General features: G+C 42.5%; 1 protein-coding gene across 1 annotated transcript; it reads right to left on the bottom strand.

Moving 5' to 3' along the window:
- Positions 1-302: 302 nt before the first annotated feature.
- LOC141144044 (uncharacterized) lies at positions 303-22,627 on the bottom strand. Its single transcript, XM_073629385.1, has 4 exons — positions 22,355-22,627; positions 14,538-17,471; positions 11,862-11,935; positions 303-5,384 (listed from the first exon to the last, which is right to left on the bottom strand). The coding sequence occupies exons 1-4, from the start codon at positions 22,413-22,415 to the stop codon at positions 5,295-5,297; spliced, it is 3,159 nt and encodes a 1,052-aa protein (XP_073485486.1). The 5' UTR covers positions 22,416-22,627; the 3' UTR covers positions 303-5,294.
- Between the last annotated feature and the right edge of the window lie 647 nt (positions 22,628-23,274).

The raw sequence follows: 23,274 nt of genomic DNA on the forward strand, positions 1-23,274 counted from the left end.
TTTTCTGTTATTTTGTCCTATTTGTTGTTTGCTTCACAATAAAAAAAAAAATCTTCAGAGTTGTGGGCGTGTTCTGTAAATGAAATGATGCAAATCCTCAAACAATCCATGTTGATTCCAGGTTGTGAGGCAACAAAAACACGAAAAATGCCAAGGGGGGTGAATACTGGCACTGTATATGTATAACACCTCACTATTGACACTCTGGAAATTAAAAAGGTAAATATATCCAGAATAGTCACTCTGACCGTTATTCAAATAAACTTTCCCCTCAATATTTTAGTATGTCATGGACTCAATACATGGAGCAATTTATTTTGGGCCTGGTGACTTAATTTCAGTAACTCTTCAAACATTTATAGTTTCACCCTTTTTTATCAAAATCCCATTATCAATTCTAATTTAACCCCAAACCTTTAGGGAAATATACATTATCCGGAACATGGGCCTAATAACCTTTACTCCCAAAACAAGAAAACACAATATGAACACCTTTGAACACCTTTTTCCATATTTTTAAATCCTTATCTCACCCGAAGTATATAATTTCCCTAGTGCAGAGGATTACACAACACAGTTACTTCTCTTTTTCTCTACTAACCACAATTCCTCTGGCATAGAGCCTGGAATACAAAACTTCCTTATTCTTTCCATAGCATAGATATATAGTTCTTAATTATAATATTCTTAAACTTGCATTTAACAAAAAAAGATAAAATCATACATTTTAAAATCCCCAATCCTTGTTAATATAGCCCAAACACAATTAAAACCATTTGCACAAATATAGCACATTTTGCTGATATTGAAAAAAAAAAACACCTTTTAACTTCAATAATGTAAGGATAGGCAATTACAATTAAAACAGTCCTTAAAGTCAAAATAACTGAAATAATGAAAATACCCCATACATAAATCGAAATGCTACTTTTAAAAATTTGTATCTGATCAGATTTCTCAAAAAAAAAAAACATTTGGTACCAGCGCATACATGTAGTTTATCAGTGACGTGTCACATTCCCCTTTTACTGTTCCCAATTAACTATGCATTGGGCCTAATATGTGTCCAACACATTTCATTAATAGACTGACAATAGTTGCAACATTTTAACAATAAACATACATTTTTATAGATAACTTTCCTGAATTAAATCCTTCTTTAACATTCACTCTCCACCTCAGCAAGTCTCTCGGACTCGCTGAATTTGTAATGCATATATATCAGTATGCTTTGTGCAAGAGCGGTGGCGAAGGAATGGTTGGCGGCTTAATCCCCTTTTTCACCTGAAGCAACATAGAAGATCCATGCAAGCAGACATGTACCTCCGTGTATTATGCTAAACAATACTTTGCACAGGAGGAATCACTCAAATAGTAACTTGTTCTTGTCCAAATCCGCAATTCAGTCCTCGTAAAGCACCACACACAGGTGAGTACCCTACTCTGTCCCTCTCACCTGCCCACTTTAGCAACGCTCTCCGTCTTGGCAGGATCATAGGACATATATCAATTATCTAGCAATCCATTTGCATTCAGAAGAAAAACAACGTATGCGGCATATACACGAGCGGACTTTTCGACCGGACTGGTCCGACGAACAATTCGACCGTGTGTGGGCTTCATCGGTCCTGCAGCAGACTTTTTCGGTCGAAAATCTGACAGAATTTAGATTTGGTACATGTTTCAAATCTTTACTTCGGAACTCCACCGGACCCAGTTCCTATCGAAATGTCCGCTCGTCTGTATGCTAGTCCGACGGACGAAAACCGACGCTAGGGCAGCTATTGGCTACTGGCTATCAACTTCCTTATTTTAGTCTGGTGTACGTCATCATGTACGAATCCGTCGGACTTTGGTGTGATCGTGTGTAGGCAAGTCCGTTTGTTCGGAAAGTCCATCGGACGTCGGCTGAAAGACCGTCGGATAGACCGTCGGACCAGTCCGGTCGAAAAGTCCGATCGTGTGTACGCAGCATAATACTATAAATTGGAATTCCAAGACAAGACAAAAATTCACATACTCATAAATCTAAGCATTTCTCTCTATTAACAACAATTTTACCTTACCTAATAACCAGTAGTTCACGAGCTTCAAAAAAATGCTACCAGTAAAACGACTTGTGTGCGTCCATACACATTCCAAAGCTCTGCTATACAATACTTCTTACATTTAAGCTATGTTCGGGTTAACCTCTTAACTCTTACCTTTCTGTTCCAACCTTTATTATTGAATTATCAGAACAAAGATGGCAATGTTATATGTGTTAAAACACTTGGTCTGTATCTGGCTAATCATTTAAAACAAGTAACAATATTATGCTGAATGGCAAGTTCCCCCCCTTTTTTTATATATATATATATTAATACATGGGCTTACACATATCTCGAAATTTCAGACTGGAAAAAAATGAACTTCCTCATATTAAACCAGCTATCATCTGTTCAATCTAGACAGTCCTTGCCTGACTATCCTTTGGTTCAAATATTTTCCATAATCAATAAATACATGAAAATGAATTTTCCCGCAATGCTACAGCAAACTTGGACACTGTGCCAGGATTGGTACGCTTCGCCATTATTGTTTTCCAATGTCCATTTAAACCTCTAAAAGCTCTGTAATGTTACTTCCTGTTTTTAAAACTAAATTTTACTTCCTGCGTATCTTGTCTCTGAACTGCATCAGACACATCGATAGCAAAGTAATTTATCTTCTATAATGGATTTTAACTGCAGACACAGTGTCCCCTAAGTTTCTAGATGTGAGCTCCTCTACCTGCCCCCAGGAGTGGTAAGTCCTATAAACTTTTCCACTGCAATCCCAAGACCTCAATACTTTCATTAATAAATAACTCCTCTCTCACCCTCTCACATGTCTCCAGACCTAAACCCTATTGATCATCTGTGGGACATCCTCAAACGGAAGGTGGAGGAGCGCAAGGTCTCTAACATCCACCAGCTCTGTGATGTCATCATGGAGGAGGGGAAGAGGACTCCAGTGACAACCTGTGAAGCTCTGGTGACCTCCATGCCCAAGAGGGTTAAGGCGGTGCTGGAAAATAATGGTGGCCACACAAAATATTGACACTTTGGGCCCAATTTGGACATTTTCACTTAGGGGTGTACTGACTTTTGTTGCCAGTGGTTTAGACATTAATGGCTGTGTGTTGAGTTATTTTGAGGGGACAGTAAATTTACACTGTTATACAAGCTGTACACTCACTACTTTACATTGTAGACAAGTGTCATTTCTTCAGTGTTGTCACATGAAATGATATAATAAAATATTTACAAAAATGTGAGGGGTGTACTCACTTTTGTGAGATACTGTATATACTACAGTGCTTGTGCAAGCATTTTTCTAAGTATTCTTTCATAGTGGAACTGGCAACGCATATCAAAGCATATCAAAAATGGGGTCACAATGGTTTGGGCATATTATTACACCTATATTACACCTCTTAGGTTCTCTAACAGTGCGATATCCTGCCATATCTGTCCACCTGGGACTTTTAGGTTTCCCCTCCCCCTTTGTGTGTTCTCTCTCCTCTCGTTGCATTTTTCATAAGATAAAGTAAATAAAAATCTAGAAAGTAAGGTAAGAACACCTCATAATAGGTACATCATTTGTGCAGTGCGGAGATCTCACCCCAAAAGTCACTGGGTTTAATTCCTTGCCAGCTATCAAACAATTGTACTGTACCCCCTTAGGAACCACTAATAGCAAGTATATTCCTCCCCCTAATTGTAATGCAAGCACAGCCAGGCACACAGCATTTTCTTTCTCTCTACTCCAGCTCAAGAACAGTCTAGGAGTGTTGTCAGGATGCTACTGTGACACGTCGGGTGCACAGGCGTGGCATGCGCATGGTGTTGCCCAATGGATGGTATCCACGTGCATGCATGCGCGCACACTTGGAGGCACGTCCACAATGCACTAGATGGCCTATTTAAAGGATGCTCAGACTCATGCTCATTGCTAACTGATCTTAAGCTGTTCCCTTGTGCCCTGCTTGTATCCTGTATGCTATCCGTTGCTGACCTGGCTTGTTATTGACCCAACCTTGGATTCTGCTTATGCTTCTGCTCCATGGTTCCCGACTTCAGATTCTCCTGACCACGTTCCTGTCTGATTCTCACTGCCTGCTCTCTTTGCTGACCCTGGCTATCCTTCTGACTATGCTTCCATCTCTTGTTTTGGCTGTACGTCACCTCTGAGTGCCTGCTCTGGCTGTCCTTCAGCTACTGTTGTCACAGTGTGTTCCTGCCTCAAGCCTGCTGGGAGCTCCGGCAAGTCACGCATCCAGAACCTGCAATCCCGATGGAGTACCCCTTTAACCTCAACTGATCTACCCTTCACCTCCTTTGTTCCTGACCCGATGCCCTGCCTGATCCACCAAGGCTACGTCTCCAGCCACAAGTTCTGCAATCAACATCTCCTGGTGCTTGTGTTCCTCCTGTTCCCTGGCACCACCTTCAGTGGGGCCTGGGCTGGAGATACAAGGAAGGCAAACCTCGCCAATTCAGACTATATTCTCCCTCTTTGTTTCTTTCAGTATACTTTTTTATATTCCGTGTTTGAACTATTTCCTCTGTACTATTGCCTATGAATGTGACAGCGACAGTCCATAGAATTATACATTTACACAAAGTGCTTCCAGCATCTTACCATTTTTTAATACATTTTTGAATCTTTTTTAAATAATTAATAAATTAAAATTAAAAACAGGAAAACATGTTCTACTTCCTAGAGTGGTCGATTTATGGCCGAGTCCTGTCTCATTGTCTAGTTCTCAGAAAGGACCTCTTAGATATGTCCTCGGTATGTGCAGTTACTTGTATCTTGGAACTCCATAGCCCACCATGGAAGTTAAAAAGAGCAAAATTTCAGAGTTCTTGGGGCTTCCACAGAGCTAATCATTAGTGGTCCTGCAACTGCTTGAAGGCGAGGTGACCCCACCAACTGGAAAACCTTCCAGTAAATGGAAGAATTCCTCTGCATTTTGGTTCCTCTAAGATGGCAGACTACATGTAGGAATAAGCTGTACAGAGAAGCTACATAGATATCCAAAGATATGCAGACGGAGTTGTGGATTCTATGAATGTTTTCCATAATGTGATATGATCCTGGTAAGCTTTTTTTCCAGTGTGGTGGTCAGACAACGGACACAGGCCATGTAAAATCTCCATAGTTCTGTTTTTAGAAAAAAAAAAGACTAAAAACATCCTCCTCGTCTGCACTGCTTTGATGGCGACAGCAGGTTTTGTGTCCAAAAAGTGATGGCGCTCTTGACATATTCAAGTGCATATAAGTGTGATGGTGCTGTTTCCTGCTTTTGATACACGGATACCTGTGACGTCAAATTTAGGGCTTAGAAGGGCGCATATCTGTGGGGGAAAAAAAAAAAACAGAGATAGGAATGAAGCTGGTGGCTTCCTGTTATATAAAAGTAAGATAAAACAATGGTAAAAAAGGACCACAACTACTAATCCCATTAAAAATAGTACAAAACATAGTTACATAGTCTGGTTGAAAAAAAGACACAAATCGATCTAGTTCAATCAATGGAAAAATAAATAAACAGAAAACCTCCATATTCAGAACCGTATACCCACAGCTGATATGGAGGAAGGGAAAAAACCTTATAAAACATGCTCCAGCATGGACAAAAACATTCCCTCCCGATCAGTCAGCAAACGGATATTTCCTGGATCAAAAATCTCTGCTGTTATTATCTATAAATGTTAATAGCCAGATATATTCTGACCACTGACCACCAATGTAAGGAGCATTCTTCCCACTGACCACCAATGTAAGGAACATTCTTCTCACTGATCACCAATGTAAGGAACATTCTTCCCACTGATCACCAATGTAAGGAGCATTCTTCCCACTGACCACCAATGTAAGGAACATTCTTCCCACTGATCACCAATGTAAGGGACATTCTTCTCACTGATCACCAATGTAAGGAACATTCTTCCCACTGATCACCAATGTAAGGAACATTCTTCTCACTGATCACCAATGTAAGGAGCATTCTTCCCACTGGCCACCAATGTAAGTAGCATTCTTCCCACTGGCCACCAATGTAAAGGACATTCTTCCCACTGATCACCAATGTAAGGAGCATTCTTGCTATTGACCACCAATGTAAGGGACATTCTTCCCACTGGCCACCAATGTAAGGAACATTCTTCTCACTGATCACCAATGTAAGGAACATTCTTCCCACTGGCCACCAATGTAAGGAGCATTCTTCCCACTGACCACCAATGTAAGGAACATTCTTCCCACTGATCACCAATGTAAGGGACATTCTTCTCACTGATCACCAATGTAAGGAACATTCTTCCCACTGATCACCAATGTAAGGAACATTCTTCCCACTGGCCACCAATGTAAGTAGCATTCTTCCCACTGGCCACCAATGTAAAGGACATTCTTCCCACTGATCACCAATGTAAGGAGCATTCTTCCTATTGACCACCAACGTAAGGGACATTCTTCCCACTGGCCACCAATGTAAGGAACATTCTTCTCACTGATCACCAATGTAAGGAACATTCTTCCCACTGGCCACAAAATGTAAGGAGCATTCTTCTCACTGATCACCAATGTAAGGGATATTCTTCCCACTGATCACCAATGTAAAGGACATTCTTCCCACTGATCACCAATGTAAGGAGCATTCTTCCCACTGGCCACCAATGTAAGAAACATTTTTCCCACTCGCCACCAATGTAAGGAGCATTCTTCTTACTGGCCACCATTGTAAGGGGCATTCTACTCACTGGCCACCAATATAAGGAACATTCTTACCACTGGCCACCAATGTAAGGGGCATTCATCCCACTGACCACCAATGTAAGGAACATTCTTCCCACTGATCACCAATGTAAGGAGCATTCATCCCACCGATCACCAATGTAAGGAGCATTCATCCCACTGACCACCAATGTAAGGAGCATTCTTCCCATTGGCCACCAATGTAAGAAACATTCTTCCCACTGATCACCAATGTAAGGAGCATTCTTCCCCCTGGCCACCAATGTAAGGGGCATTCTTCTCACTGGCCACCAATGTAAGGAGAATTCTTCCCACTGATCACTAATGTAAGAAACATTCTTCCCACTGGTTAACAATGTAAGTGGCCTTCTTTTTACTGGCCACCAATGTGAGGGGCATTCATCCCATTGACCACCAATGTAAGGAGCTTTCCTCACACTGGCCACCAATGTAAGGAACATTCTTCACACTAATCACCAATGTAAGGAACATTCTTCCCACTGGCCACCAATGTAAGGAACATTCTTCCCACTGGCCACCAATGTAAGGAACATTCTTCCCACTAATCACCAATGTAAGGAACATTCTTCCCACTGACCACCAATGTAAGGAACATTCTTCACACTAATCACCAATGTAAGGAACATTCCTCCCACTGATCACCAATGTAAGGGACATTCTTTCCACTGACCACCAATGTAAGGAACATTCTTCATACTGATCACCAATGTAAAGAACATTCTTCCCACTGATCACCAATGTAAGGAACATTCTTCCCACTGATCACCAATGTAAGGAACATTCTTCCCACTGATCACCAATGTAAGGAGCATTCTTCCCACTAACCACCAATGTAAGGAACATTCTTCCCACTGATCACCAATGTAAGGGACATTCTTCTCACTGATCGCCAATGTAAGGAACATTCTTCCCACTGATCACCAATGTAAGGAACATTCTTCTCACTGATCACCATTGTAAGGAGCATTCTTCCCACTGGCCACCAATGTAAGTAGCATTCTTCCCACTGGCCACCAATGTAAAGGACATTCTTCCCACTGATCACCAATGTAAGGAGCATTCTTCCTATTGACCACCAATGTAAGGGACATTCTTCCCACTGGCCACCAATGTAAGGAACATTCTTCTCACTGATCACCAATGTAAGGAACATTCTTCCCACTGGCCACCAATGTAAGGAGCATTCTTCCCACTGACCACCAATGTAAGGAACATTCTTCCCACTGACCACCAATGTAAGGAACATTCTTCTCACTGATCACCAATGTAAGGGATATTCTTCCCACTGATCACCAATGTAAAGGACATTCTTCCCACTGATCACCAATGTAAGGAGCATTCTTCCCACTGGCCACCAATGTAAGGAGCATTCTTCCCACTGGCCACCAATGTAAGGAGCATTCTTCCCACTGGCCACCAATGTAGGGAGTTATCTTCCCACTGGTCTCCAATGTAAAGAGCATTCTTCTCACTGGCCACCAATGTAAGAAACATTTTTCCCACTCGCCACCAATGTAAGGAGCATTCTTCTTACTGGCCACCATTGTAAGGGGCATTCATCCCACCGATCACCAATGTAAGGAGCATTCATCCCACTGACCACCAATGTAAGGAGCATTCTTCCCATTGGCCACCAATGTAAGAAACATTCTTCCCACTGATCACCAATGTAAGGAGCATTCTTCCCCCTGGCCACCAATGTAAGGGGCATTCTTCTCACTGGCCACCAATGTAAGGAGAATTCTTCCCACTGATCACTAATGTAAGAAACATTCTTCCCACTGGTTAACAATGTAAGTGGCCTTCTTTTTACTGGCCACCAATGTGAGGGGCATTCATCCCATTGACCACCAATGTAAGGAGCTTTCCTCACACTGGCCACCAATGTAAGGAACATTCTTCACACTAATCACCAATGTAAGGAATATTCTTCCCACTGGCCACCAATCTAAGGAACATTCTTCCCACTGGCCACCAATGTAAGGAACATTCTTCCCACTGGCCACCAATGTAAGGGGCATTCATCCCACTGACCACCAATGTAAGGAACATTCTTCCCACTGATCACCAATGTAAGGAGCATTCATCCCACCGATCACCAATGTAAGGAGCATTCATCCCACTGACCACCAATGTAAGGAGCATTCTTCCCATTGGCCACCAATGTAAGAAACATTCTTCCCACTGATCACCAATGTAAGGAGCATTCTTCCCCCTGGCCACCAATGTAAGGGGCATTCTTCTCACTGGCCACCAATGTAAGGAGAATTCTTCCCACTGATCACTAATGTAAGAAACATTCTTCCCACTGGTTAACAATGTAAGTGGCCTTCTTTTTACTGGCCACCAATGTGAGGGGCATTCATCCCATTGACCACCAATGTAAGGAGCTTTCCTCACACTGGCCACCAATGTAAGGAACATTCTTCACACTAATCACCAATGTAAGGAACATTCTTCCCACTGGCCACCAATGTAAGGAACATTCTTCCCACTGGCCACCAATGTAAGGAACATTCTTCCCACTAATCACCAATGTAAGGAACATTCTTCCCACTGACCACCAATGTAAGGAACATTCTTCACACTAATCACCAATGTAAGGAACATTCTTCCCACTGATCACCAATGTAAGGGACATTCTTTCCACTGACCACCAATGTAAGGAACATTCTTCATACTGATCACCAATGTAAAGAACATTCTTCCCACTGATCACCAATGTAAGGAACATTCTTCCCACTGATCACCAATGTAAGGAACATTCTTCCCACTGATCACCAATGTAAGGAGCATTCTTCCCACTGACCACAAATGTAAGGAACATTCTTCCCGCTGATCACCAATGTAAGGGACATTCTTCTCACTGATCACCAATGTAAGGAACATTCTTCCCACTGATCACCAATGTAAGGAACATTCTTCTCACTGATCACCAATGTAAGGAGCATTCTTCCCACTGGCCACCAATGTAAGTAGCATTCTTCCCACTGGCCACCAATGTAAAGGACATTCTTCCCACTGATCACCAATGTAAGGAGCATTCTTCCTATTGACCACCAATGTAAGGGACATTCTTCCCACTGGCCACCAATGTAAGGAACATTCTTCTCACTGATCACCAATGTAAGGAACATTCTTCCCACTGGCCACCAATGTAAGGAGCATTCTTCCCACTGACCACCAATGTAAGGAACATTCTTCCCACTGACCACCAATGTAAGGAACATTCTTCTCACTGATCACCAATGTAAGGGATATTCTTCCCACTGATCACCAATGTAAAGGACATTCTTCCCACTGATCACCAATGTAAGGAGCATTCTTCCCACTGGCCACCAATGTAAGGAGCCTTCTTCCCACTGGCCACCAATGTAGGGAGTTATCTTCCCACTGGTCTCCAATGTAAAGAGCATTCTTCTCACTGGCCACCAATGTAAGAAACATTTTTCCCACTCGCCACCAATGTAAGGAGCATTCTTCTTACTGGCCACCATTGTAAGGGGCATTCATCCCACCGATCACCAATGTAAGGAGCATTCATCCCACTGACCACCAATGTAAGGAGCATTCTTCCCATTGGCCACCAATGTAAGAAACATTCTTCCCACTGATCACCAATGTAAGGAGCATTCTTCCCCCTGGCCACCAATGTAAGGGGCATTCTTCTCACTGGCCACCAATGTAAGGAGAATTCTTCCCACTGATCACTAATGTAAGAAACATTCTTCCCACTGGTTAACAATGTAAGTGGCCTTCTTTTTACTGGCCACCAATGTGAGGGGCATTCATCCCATTGACCACCAATGTAAGGAGCTTTCCTCACACTGGCCACCAATGTAAGGAACATTCTTCACACTAATCACCAATGTAAGGAACATTCTTCCCACTGGCCACCAATGTAAGGAACATTCTTCCCACTGGCCACCAATGTAAGGAACATTCTTCCCACTGGCCACCAATGTAAGGGGCATTCATCCCACTGACCACCAATGTAAGGAACATTCTTCCCACTGATCACCAATGTAAGGAGCATTCATCCCACCGATCACCAATGTAAGGAGCATTCATCCCACTGACCACCAATGTAAGGAGCATTCTTCCCATTGGCCACCAATGTAAGAAACATTCTTCCCACTGATCACCAATGTAAGGAGCATTCTTCCCCCTGGCCACCAATGTAAGGGGCATTCTTCTCACTGGCCACCAATGTAAGGAGAATTCTTCCCACTGATCACTAATGTAAGAAACATTCTTCCCACTGGTTAACAATGTAAGTGGCCTTCTTTTTACTGGCCACCAATGTGAGGGGCATTCATCCCATTGACCACCAATGTAAGGAGCTTTCCTCACACTGGCCACCAATGTAAGGAACATTCTTCACACTAATCACCAATGTAAGGAACATTCTTCCCACTGGCCACCAATGTAAGGAACATTCTTCCCACTGGCCACCAATGTAAGGAACATTCTTCCCACTAATCACCAATGTAAGGAACATTCTTCCCACTGACCACCAATGTAAGGAACATTCTTCACACTAATCACCAATGTAAGGAACATTCTTCCCACTGATCACCAATGTAAGGGACATTCTTTCCACTGACCACCAATGTAAGGAACATTCTTCATACTGATCAACAATGTAAAGAACATTCTTCCCACTGATCACCAATGTAAGGAACATTCTTCCCACTGATCACCAATGTAAGGAACATTCTTCCCACTGACCACCAATGTAAGGAACATTCTTCCCACTGACCACCAATGTAAGGAACATTCTTCCCACTGGCCACCAATGTAAGCCACCTTCTTCCCACTGACCACCAATGTAAGGGACATTCTTCCCACTGACCACCAATGTAAGGAACATTCTTCCCACTGACCACCAATGTAAGGGGTATTTCTCCGACTGTCCCCCAGTGAGTTGGTTTTTGTAGGGGTACCCCAAGACCTGAAATTTATTTGAAGAGTTCCTCAAGAGTAAAAATGTAGAGAAAGGCTGTATTAGATTATCACGTTACATGCAAAGGTTGCTTTCTGAGATATATTACCTTCTGTAAAAGGGGTGTCATTGAAGAATCAGCAGATGTAGAACCCTTTAAACTCACTTTAAAGACATACTTTCCTGCAAAGAACAATGTGGAGAAAATGCTCATGGATAATGCAATGTAACCACAGACTGTATTATGGAGAAAGATCAATAGTGGCAATCTATAAATAAATAATAGGAGATACCAATATTCTGTCTTTTGGTAAGAGAACTTCTAACGGTTTATTTATATAGAGCAGTGGTCTACAAACTGTGGCCTGGGGGCCGGATGTGGCTCTTTGCTTGCCTTAATCCAACCCTTAGGGCACTGCTCATCCAAATGACACCAATGATGGAACACCATCACTGACCGTACCAATGGGGCACTATTCCAATGGGAAGGCTGTCCACTAGGTTTAGGAGGGTGTCTATGGGAATGTTCAACCATTCTTCCAGAAGTGCATTTGTGAGGTCAGGCACTGATGTTGGACGAGAAGGCTTGGCTCGCAGTCTCCGCTCTAATTCATCCCAAAGGTATTCTATCGGGTTAAGGTCAGGACTCTGCAGGGCAGACAAGTTCCTCCACCCCAAACTCACTCATCCATGTCTTTATGGACCCTGCTTTGTGTAGTCATGTTGGAACAGGAAGGGGCCATCCCCAAAACGTTCCCTCCAAGTTGGGAGCATAAAAATTGTCCAAAATGTTTTGGTATGCTGACGTCTTAAGAGTTCCCTTCACTGGAACTAAGGGTCCAAGCCCAACCCCTGAAAAACAACCCCACACCATTATCCCCCCTCCACCAAATGGTTTGGACTAGTGCACAAAGCAAGATCCATAAAGACATGGATGAGCGAATTTGGGCACAGAGTCCTGACCTCAACCCGATAGAACACCTTTGAGATGTATTAGAGTGGAGACTGCAAGCCTTCTCTTTCAACATCAGTGCCCGACCTCACAGAAGTGTTATTTCTGTCTGCTACCTACTTCCTCTGCTATCTCACTTCTGATGAGTTTTCCTGACACCAAGAGAAAAATGGTGACAGGGGAGGGACCTCCAGCATATTGACAGCCTCAGTTCTCTTCAATGATGTAACTTCAGATCACTGCCCCCTGCTTTTCAGAGCTGAGAGATGCTGTGTAAATTCTGCACTTTGAATAGATGTAGGAAAAAAGACGGCTGTAGATAAACAGGTACAACTTGTGAGATTTGTTTCATCTCTGTGTATCACCTGAGGCCAGTTACTTCATTGGGTATACGGAAGGGTTTACAAACACTTTAGGCTGATAACACACAAACAATTCTAATTTCTCATGTCTTCAGTGAACACAACCATTAAACATTCTCAGTGCTGGAGGAAACATAAGTGGACCCATCGACTAATTACTTCAATGAGTCAGAAGTTTGCACACCTGGAGTGCAATTAATGAAATGAGTTTGGAGGAGTGGTTGGTTACTTTGATTAAAAAAGACACTCAAACATTTTAAGATTGCTGTTCATAAGAAGCATCAGCTATGAACCATGCCTCACAAAATTTAGCCATTTAAAGACATACAATCAAGAGTAGTTGATCGTCCTAAGGATGGAAAGGGACACAAAGAAAACTCAAAATGTTTAGGCATCAATCAGTCGACAGTTAGAAAAATTGTCTATAAATGGAGACAGTTTAGTACTGTGGCTACTCTTCCTAGACTTAGGCACCCAGCCAAGATGACTCCCAAGGCACAACACAGAATCCTCAGTGAGGTAAAGAAGAACCCACAAGTAACAGCTAAAGGCTTGAAGACATCACTGGAACTGGCAACCATCCCTGTTTATGAGTCTACCCTATGTAAGTCTTTGAACACTGTGTATGGCGAAAAAAGGGCACAGTTTCCCAACATGAAAACATCTTCCCAACTGTGAAGTCTGATGGAGCGAACATCATGATTTGGACTTTCTTCGCTGCCTCAGGACCTGGACCACTTGCCACCATCAAGGAGAAAATAAATTCCCAAGTTTACCAAAAAATCCTACCGGATAATGGGGTTGATTTACCAAAACTGAATAGTGCAAAATCTAGAACAGCTCTGCATAGAAACCAATCCGCTCCCAGTTTCTTGTCAAAGCTTAACTAAACAAGCTGAAGTTAGAAGCTGATTGGCTACCACGCACAGCTGCACCAGATTTTGCACGTCCCCAGTTTTAGTAAATCAACCCCAATATCAAGGTGGCTGTCTGCCTGCTAAAGCTTAGAAGAAGTTGGATGATGCAGCAGAACAATGACCCTAAACATCAATGTAAATCCACCACAGACTGGTCTTTTGGAGTGGCCCAATCATAGCCCAGACCTTAACCCCATAGAGATGCTGTGGAAGGACCTCAAGAAAGACACTCACACCAGACAAAATCTCTCCAAAGTAAGGTTATATCGTCACTAAGACATGTGCCAAAGGTCTCTCCATTGGTCAGTTCCCCTTGCCTCCTGTTCCTATGTTTTGAATTTTCCATCACTTTCTGAGCTGGAAGCAATAGTCACTAGGATCAATAGAGAGGAATAACCTCCCCAGAGGGGACACAGAAAGCAATACCTAACAGAGGTTCGGACCCTTCCACATTTTTTTCCAAAACTTGCTTACTTTTTTACTTAATTTACTTACACATTGTTGAATTTAAAGGACTTTAGTCTAAGAAGTGATACAACAGTTGACTGACTCACCTGCTGTAGATTTACCAGCTGTGGTAGATGTAGAGTTTGTTCCTGGAGAGGTTGCATTTGTTTTAGTAATAGTTGCTGGTCGGAAGGTGGTGATTGAGGTTGAAGTTGTAAGAATGGTTGTGGGACTTGTTGTAACACTAGTAGTGTTTGACGTTGTATAAATGGTTATTAGTTTTGCTGTAGTAATAGATGCAGTCTCAGTAGTTAGAATGGTAAAAGGACGAGGTGTAGTGGGTGGAGTGTTAGTAGAAATGTTGATTGTTTCAGGTACTGTGGTGGTGATGGAGGACTTAGTTTCGGGAAGAGTAGTAGATGAGTGTGTCTCTGTTGTAGAGGTGTAAATTGTAGGGAGGGTTGCTGTAGAAAAGGCAGTGGTTTCTGTAATGTTATGTGGTTCATTTGAGGAAGTTGTGTCCATAGGTTCTGTTGTGTATTCTGTATAAGTTGGTGGTCCAGATGTAGCTTCATCAGGGGTAGATATTGGGATTTCAGAAGTAGGACTAAAATAAGGTTCAGCTGTTGAAAAACTTTCAGACGGTGTATTTTCAGAGGTATACATTGTGTCAGGTTCTAAAGTACTAGTGTCCAGGTACCCCGTTGTAGAGGGGGATGTGATGGTTATGGGTTCATCTGTAGATATAAGAGTAGATTCAACAAATATTGTAGGTGTTTCAGTTTCCAATGCCCTTGAAGTTTCTGTTATAATGGTGGATGATTCAGGTGTCAGGTCAGAAATAATAGGAAATGTGGAATAAATCTCAGATGTTGTTTCAGTTGTGAATCCACTAGGGCCTACAGAAGTTGTTTCAGTTGTAAGTTCAGTGGGGCCTTCAGAAGTTGTTTCAGCTGTGAATTCAGTGGGACCTTCAGAAGCTGTTTCAGTTGTGAATTCAGTGGGACCTTCGGAAGTTATTTCAGTTGTGAATTCAGTAGGGCCTTCAGAAATGGTTTTAGTTGTGAATTCAGTAGGACTTTCAGAAGTTGTTTCAGTTGTGAATTCAGTGGGACCTTCAGAAGTTATTTCAGTTGTGAATTCAGAAGGACCTTCAGAAGTTGTTTCAGTTGTGAATTCAGTGGGACCTTCAGATGTTATTTCAGTTGTAAGTTCAGTAGGGCCTTCAGAAGTTGTTTCAGTTGTGAATTCAGTAGGGCCTTCAGAAGTTGTTTCAGTTGCGAATTCAGTGGGACCTTCAGAAGTTATTTCAGTTGTGAATTCAGAAGGACCTTCAGAAGTTGTTTCAGTTGTGAATTCAGTGGGACCATCAGAAGTTGTTTCAGTTGTGAATTCAGTGGGACCTTCAGAAGTTATTTCAGTTGTAAGTTCAGTAGGGCCTTCAGAAGTTGTTTCAGTTGTGAATTCAGTAGGGCCTTCAGAATTAGTTTCAGTTGTGAATTCAGTGGGACCTTCAGAAGTTATTTCGGTTGTGAATTCAGAAGGACCTTCAGAAGTTGTTTCAGTTGTGAATTCAGTGGGACCTTCAGAAGTTGTTTCAGTTGTGAATTCAGTGGGACCTTCAGAAGTTATTTCAGTTGTAAGTTCAGTAGGGCCTTCAGAAGTTGTTTCAGTTGTGAATTCAGTAGGGCCTTCAGAAGTTGTTTCAGTTGTGAATTCAGTGGGACCTTCAGAAGTTCTTTCAGTTGTGAATTCAGTAGGACCTTCAGAAGTTGTTTCAGTTGTGAATTCAGTGGGACCTTCAGAAGTTCTTTCAGTTGTGAATTCAGTAGGGCCCTCAGAAGTTGTTTCAGTTGTGAATTCAGTAGGGCCTTCAGAAGTTGTTTCAGTTGTGAATTCAGTAGGGCCTACAGAAGTTATTTCAGTTGTGAATTCAGTAGGGCCTTTAGAAGTTGTTTCAGTTGTAAGTTCAGTGGGGCCTTCAGAAGTTGTTTCAGCTGTGAATTCAGTAGGGCCTTCAGTAGATTCATCAAATATTGTAGGTGTTTCAGTTTCCGATGCCCTTAAAGTTTCTGTTATAATGGTGGATGATTCAGGTGTTGTCAGGTCAGAAATAATAGGAAATGTGGAATAAATCTCAGCTGTTGTTTCAGTTGTAAATTCAGTAGGGCCTTCAGAAGTGGTTTCAGTTGTGAATTCAGTGGGACCTTCGGAAGTTGTTTCAGTTGTGAGTTCAGTAGGGCCTTCAGAAGTTGTTTCAGTTGTGAATTCAGTAGGACCTTTAGAAGTTGTTTCAGTTGTGAATTCAGTGGGACCTTCAGAAGTGGTTTCAGTTGTGAATTCAGTGGGACCTTCAGAAGTGGTTTCAGTTGTGAATTCAGTGGGACCTTCAGAAGTTGTTTCGGTTGTGAATTCAGTAGGACCTTTAGAAGTTGTTTCAGTTGTGAATTCAGTAGGGCCTTCAGAAGTTGTTTCAGTTGTGAGTTCAGTAGGACCTTCAAAAGTTGTTTCAGTTGTGAATTCAGTAGGACCTTTAGAAGTTGTTTCAGTTGTGAATTCAGTAGGGCCTTCAGAAGTTGTTTCAGGTTTGGTAGAACTTGTTGCAGTTTCTGAGACAGTTATACTGGTAGTACTGGTGTCAGCTTCAAAGTCTCTTTTACTAGCGGAAGTGGTGTTAAGTGTATATTCAGTTACACTGGTTGTAATGGTGTCAGTTGTAGAGTCATTTAAGCTGGTGGTAGTAGTGGCAGCTGTGGAGACAGTTATACTGGTGGTACTGGTGTCAGTTGTAGAGTCATTTAAACTGGTGGTAGTAATCGCAGCTGTGGAGACAGTTGTACTGGTTGTACTGGTGTCAGTTGTAGAGTCATTTAAACTGGTGGTAGTAGTGGCAGCTGTGGAGACCGTTACACTGGTGGTACTGGTGGTAGTTATTTGGGATAAAGTACTGTTGTTGGTTTCCGCAGAGATGCTAGAAATGGTCGTTGTTAAATTGGAGGATGGCTCAGGGGAAACAATATCTGAGAACACCGGGTCAACACCTGCAACAGATGACCCAAAAGATGGTCAGTCACTTAATCTTACATGTGCATCATATATATATATATATATATATATATATATATATATATATATATATATATATATATATATCTTTATATATATATCTTTATCTTTGGCAACATTTTATTGAGCATAGGCTGTCTATCTAGCTCAGATGCTGTCAAAACAATAGAGCCACGCCTAGTTAATTTGGCACCATATAATTTTTTCATAATAGAATATTAAAGTGTTCACAAATGGAAAATGGCTTTAAAAGAGAAGTATGGGGATTATTTATTTTTTCTTAGAATCATACTTGCCTAGCTGGATGCACCATTGGCCTCCTGTTGGCGCTAACACTGAGAACCGAGTGATCAAACACTGCGGATCTCTCGGTTCTCACAGCTCCGTGAGCAGAGAGTGGGTGACTGTCAGTCGCTGGCTCTCTGCTCTTCCTCCCCCCTACACTCACTAGAGCGCTGGGCTGTGCAGGGGCAGGAGTGGCCGGCCTCAGGATCTCAGCGGCTCGGTGGGAGGCTGAGCTGGGTGGCAGGACCAGGAATGTGGGCAGATCCCCGACCGTATGGTCGCAATCTTTCCTGAGCCTGGACTAGCTTTGCAGCCAACAGAGGGCTTTAGTCCGCTGTCTGCTGAAAACGGGTCACAGGAGTGCAGAACAGATTGCATTCCCGACATCCACAGGAGAAGTACAGCCAAATGAGCTTTCCCCCATACTTCTCCTTTAAAGCTGACCTGAATCTAAACAAAAAAAAAATGAAGATTTGCTATCTATGTTATAAGGAACATCTAGAAATAACCTGAAAAATCTACCTTTTGTTCCTTCCTTCAGTTCCTGCTATGTGAGGTTGTCTATGTACGGTATGGAGATTTCCTTTTAGCTTCCTGTCCTGTAGACACAGTAGGAAGTGGGAAGAAAGAGTTTTCTAACTGATGTGAAATTTCCTCTAAATAGACAGTTGTCACAGAAAACATATTCCTATTCTTGTCAATGAGGGCTCAAATATATGGATTTTCCCTCTCTTCTTTTTCCAGCGGCAATGGTCACCGGGACAAATAGAGAGGGTGAATCTCCCCAGCGGGGACACGGACAGCAACAAAAATCCTGACAGGGAGCCAACAGTAGGTGACCACTATATTATGTCAATCTCGCCGCTGTTATCGGCGAGATTTGACACCTGTGAGCTCCGTCGCGGGAGCCAGCGCCGAGCTGGCTCGCTCATCGGGAAAGGAAAACTGTGTTTTTTCCTTTCCCAATGAGCGACAAGCATTGCTGACAGGTGTCTGGTATGAATCATGAGCGGGAACGCCGCACCAAATTTTAAATAAAAAACCGGCATGGGTTCCCCTCCAGGGGCATACCAGGCCCTTAGGTCTGGTATGGATTTTAAGGGGAACCCCCTACGCCCCCTTATGACGTCACAGTCCCAGGGCATGATGGGACTGTGACGTCATAAGGGGCGGGGTCACCGGGTGACATCACCATCGCCTTTATAAGTCGTTGCGCACCTCGGACACAGCATTACAGTGGGAGAGAGCGTTGTGTCAACATCGGAAGAAGAGAAGAGGGAACAAGACTATGGAGAAGACCGGGTCACCGCTAGCAAAAGAGCGTCAAAAGAGCAGAAGATAGTGAAGGAGCCTGGCAGAAGAACCGGAGAGCAGGAGAAGAGGCCGGAAAGCGGGAGAAGAACCAGACACCGGGAGAGGAGGCCGGAAAGCGGGAGAAGAACCAGACACCGGGAGAAGAGGCCGGAGAGCGGGAGAAGAACTGGACACCGGGAGAAGAGGCCGGAGAGAGCGGAGAAGTCGGAAGAAGACTCCCAGAGCTGCCTAATAAATTACTTTAAAACCTGTATAGTGTGTTTTTTATTGACAATTTTTCCCCCAGGTGAATGGGTAGGAGTACGATGTACCCCATACTCACTCACATAGGGTGGGGGGGCTGGGATCTGGGGGCCCCCTTATTAAAGGGGGCTCCCGGATTCCGATAAGCCCTTCGCCCGCAGACCACAACAACCAACGGCCAGGGTTGTCGGGAAGAAGCCCTTGTCCTCATCAACCTGCGGCCCCCTGCCCCAAAGCGCCCACCCCCCATGTTGAGGGCATGCAGCCTGGTATGGTTCAGGAGGGGGGGGCACTCGCTCGTCCCCACCCCCTTTCCTGACCTGCCGGGCTGCGTTCTCAGATAAGGGTCTGGTATGGATTTTGGTGGGACCCCCACGCCATTCTTTCGGTGTAGGTGTAGGGGGTTCCCCTTAAAATCCATACCAGACCTAAGGGCCTGGTATGCCCCTGGAGGGGAACCCATGCCGGTTTTTTATTTAAAATTTGGTGCGGCGTTCCCCCTTATGATTCATACCAGACACCTGTCAGCAATGCTTGTTGCTCATCGGGAAAGGAAAAAAACACAGTTTTTCTTTCCCAATGCGCGAGCCAGCGCGAGATGTACAGTATCCTGTCGCCGAGAACCAGAGTGATGGGATCATGCTGGAAACACATTCTCACGGTCAGGTACTGTAACTTCATTCAATGAAGAATTTTGCCATTAGATAGGCTATAGTGCCAAAAGTAATAAAAGGCGCCTGCCTTTACACGCACATGAACCTTAATGACATCCCAGTCTTAGTCCGTAGGGTTCAATATTGAGTTGGCTCCGCCCTTTGGCAGAAACTGTAGTGACAAAAAAGATTTTGAACAATAATCAAGCATAATAATCAAAAGATTCAAAGAAAAGGGATACAAAGAAACAGAACTACTAGCCTTGAAAGAAAAAGTTAAAAAGATGGATAGGAATAAGATGATCGATGGCCTCCCACTGACAAAGAAGAAGATGAATAAACATACTGATATGGCCTTCCTTACCGATTTCAATAGACAACATAAGGCCCTGGAAATGGTAATACAAAAGCACTGGCCTATTTTACAGTCTGACAAGGTGCTGAAGTCTATATCACCAACTAGGCCTACTTTCATCTATAGAAAAGCACCATCTTTAAGAAACAGACTTGTACACAACGCCCTAGACCCACCGAAGCCAATTAAAATATCCAACAACCTCAAAGGGTTTTTCAAATGTGGAAAATGTCTACTATGTAAAGTCAGCAAGAAAACCAACAAGAAAAAAACAAGTTTCACATCAACAGTTAATGCAAAAGAATAGAAAATAAATGAGGTTATAACCTGCAATAGTACTTACGTCACGTATGTTATAGAATGCCCATGCCACAACAAATATAGGGGGAAAACCACTAGGAAATTATGTGTCGGAATTAGAAAACATATCACCAATATAAAAAGTGCCGGCTCCGGTTTTAATTACTGCATGTTTAAAACTGTATCAAATGTGAGTATATCTTCCAATTTTTTACAAAATAAAGCCTCTCTTAAGCAATATTACACTATGGGCATTCCTCTTTCCTTTATGTGACATCTCGGTGGAAAGCCAGCAAAACGTTTCTCAGATTGCCCAGCAGGACTCCAGAGAGCTGCACAGTGGCTCATACTGTGAAGGCATAACACCCTTAGGGGTTGGGGGGGGGGAAGTTATCTGGTGAGTGCAATCACATTACCAACACGGATAATACCACCTTGCACCACTGTCACTTGAAAAGATAACCAGCACTCATTTTTGATGAAGCACTGGACACTGTTTTCTGAGTACTTTATTCATTATTCATTAATTAATAATTAGTAATTATTCATTATTATTATTTTATTTATCACTACATTTTTCTATTTTTCATGTATTCATTTCTTCCTTTTTTTTTATTTTTATTTTATTCCTCTTGATCCTTTGTGAATATACATTTGCATATTTGCCTCCGGTTTTGACACAGAGGGTCAATCACATTGATCACTTTGTACACACAGGGGATCAGAGAACCCTGCCCTCTGTAAATGTCAGCCCACTACACAGAATAGGTTTTGGTTTACACATCCCAGAGGGTGTAACACACCAGGCGCTTGTATTACACCAGAAGGTGTAACACCTTAGCAGGTACCCCTATTTGAAGTTTAGCACTTGTTTTTGTAAAATTCTCTGTGATCAACAGGCAGAGAGTGTGACACTTTTATATCTTATTTGTGCAGGATAATAATTCTCTGGTTTACACACTTCAGGGGGGTGTAACACATCAATGGTTTTACTTCACCACCTTCTGATCAATAAGTTTCACTCACGGGATGGTCTTTAAATTTTTATAAATTTTTTTTTTTAATATTTATTCATAATTAAATCAAATGAGAAGTAACGCCATGCCTACACCTTCCCAATTCACTTTGTGTCCCAATACTTTTGGTAATATAGTCTCTCTCTCTCTCTCTCTCTCTCTCTCTCTCTCTCTCTCTCTCTCTCTATATATATATATATATATATATATATATATATATATATATATATATATATATATATATTGGTTGTTTTTTTATATACTGGATATTGTTGATGAATTTATTGTGATTTTTATATATTTATTGATAGCTCCTCTCCAATCACCTAAATAAAAGCTTTTGGTGACAGGAACGTCCTCTGATATCAGGTATCTGATATATCCATATTTTTTTTTCTAATAGAATGCTTAAAAATGATAACATCATCATTACAAAGTGAGGTATGGAGGTTGTCAGTCCCTTAGCCTATGGGATTTCTAGTCAAAAGAAGCTTTGGAGATATTTCAAAAACCTTCTAAAACACTTCCACCATTGAGCTAAAGATAAACCCTTTCTACAATACATGTCCAGCAGCTCTTGGCTTTCTACTTCTACATAATTGTTGCAATTTTCACACACAATAAATATACAAATAATCAAAAAAAAACATCATTAGCTTTATTTTTCCTTCAGTTGTGTTCAGTCAACTTACCAGAAGTGGTCATGAAGATGAAGATCATCCAGTGGAGGATGCAGCCCATATGGTGGTCCATAGCCTGGAGGTCTCCGGGTATTAAAGACCCGATCCACACTTTTTGTCCGCCGTTCTTCTCTAGGGTGCACAGAACAAGACACACAAGGGCCTGACCTGACTTTCAGACAGCTATGGTTACATCTAGAGGTTGTTTCTGAAATTCTGGTTGTCAGGTCTGCATATTACCGAGGAGTAAACATTAACTGTCTGCTGGAGGGAAGTGGGGTACGTCACCAATGGTGTAATGGGCAACTTCTACATTGGAGCTCTCTAATCTATGCAAATCTTGGCTTGTTCATTGTGTTGACTATTACAGAAAAAGAGAAAGAACTTCCTTGTTGGTTTTGATACTTGAGTTCTAAAAACACTGAACCATTTATTCAGCTTTGGAAAGAAACCTGAAATGATTATCTGCCAAGCGTGCATAAAGGGTCGATTTTATCTATGGCAGGTATACATTTTCCATTCTGTTCTGGATGTAACAAAAACATACAATAGTGAAAAATGTCTTGCATGCAGCAAGGCCCAACTACCTTTCAGCTGCGTAACAGTCACTGATTTTTATAAAGAGAACAGAGTACGTATGGCCTTTGTGACAGACCCAACCAGGACAGGGGCTTTTGGAGTTTGGAGGGGACTGCAGGGTAGCCTCTTGCCTACTGTACTGACTATGGGCCCTGGCTTTTTGGGGGCTCTATTCTTTGGGAGGTGTGTGCCTGGGGGATCTTTGGAGTGGTTTTGTTTCGGATTCGGGTCCATGTCTCCCCAAAACATACAGACTCTGGGGGCCTAGGACCTTGATAGAGATTAGGGGCCTCTGTGCCCAAACCTGCAATGACTTCTTCAACCCCTGCCTATACTCACAGACTCTAAGCCAG

Source organism: Aquarana catesbeiana, linkage group LG05, assembly GCF_042186555.1.
Source record: "Aquarana catesbeiana isolate 2022-GZ linkage group LG05, ASM4218655v1, whole genome shotgun sequence".
Taxonomy (NCBI): Eukaryota; Metazoa; Chordata; class Amphibia; order Anura; family Ranidae; genus Aquarana; species Aquarana catesbeiana.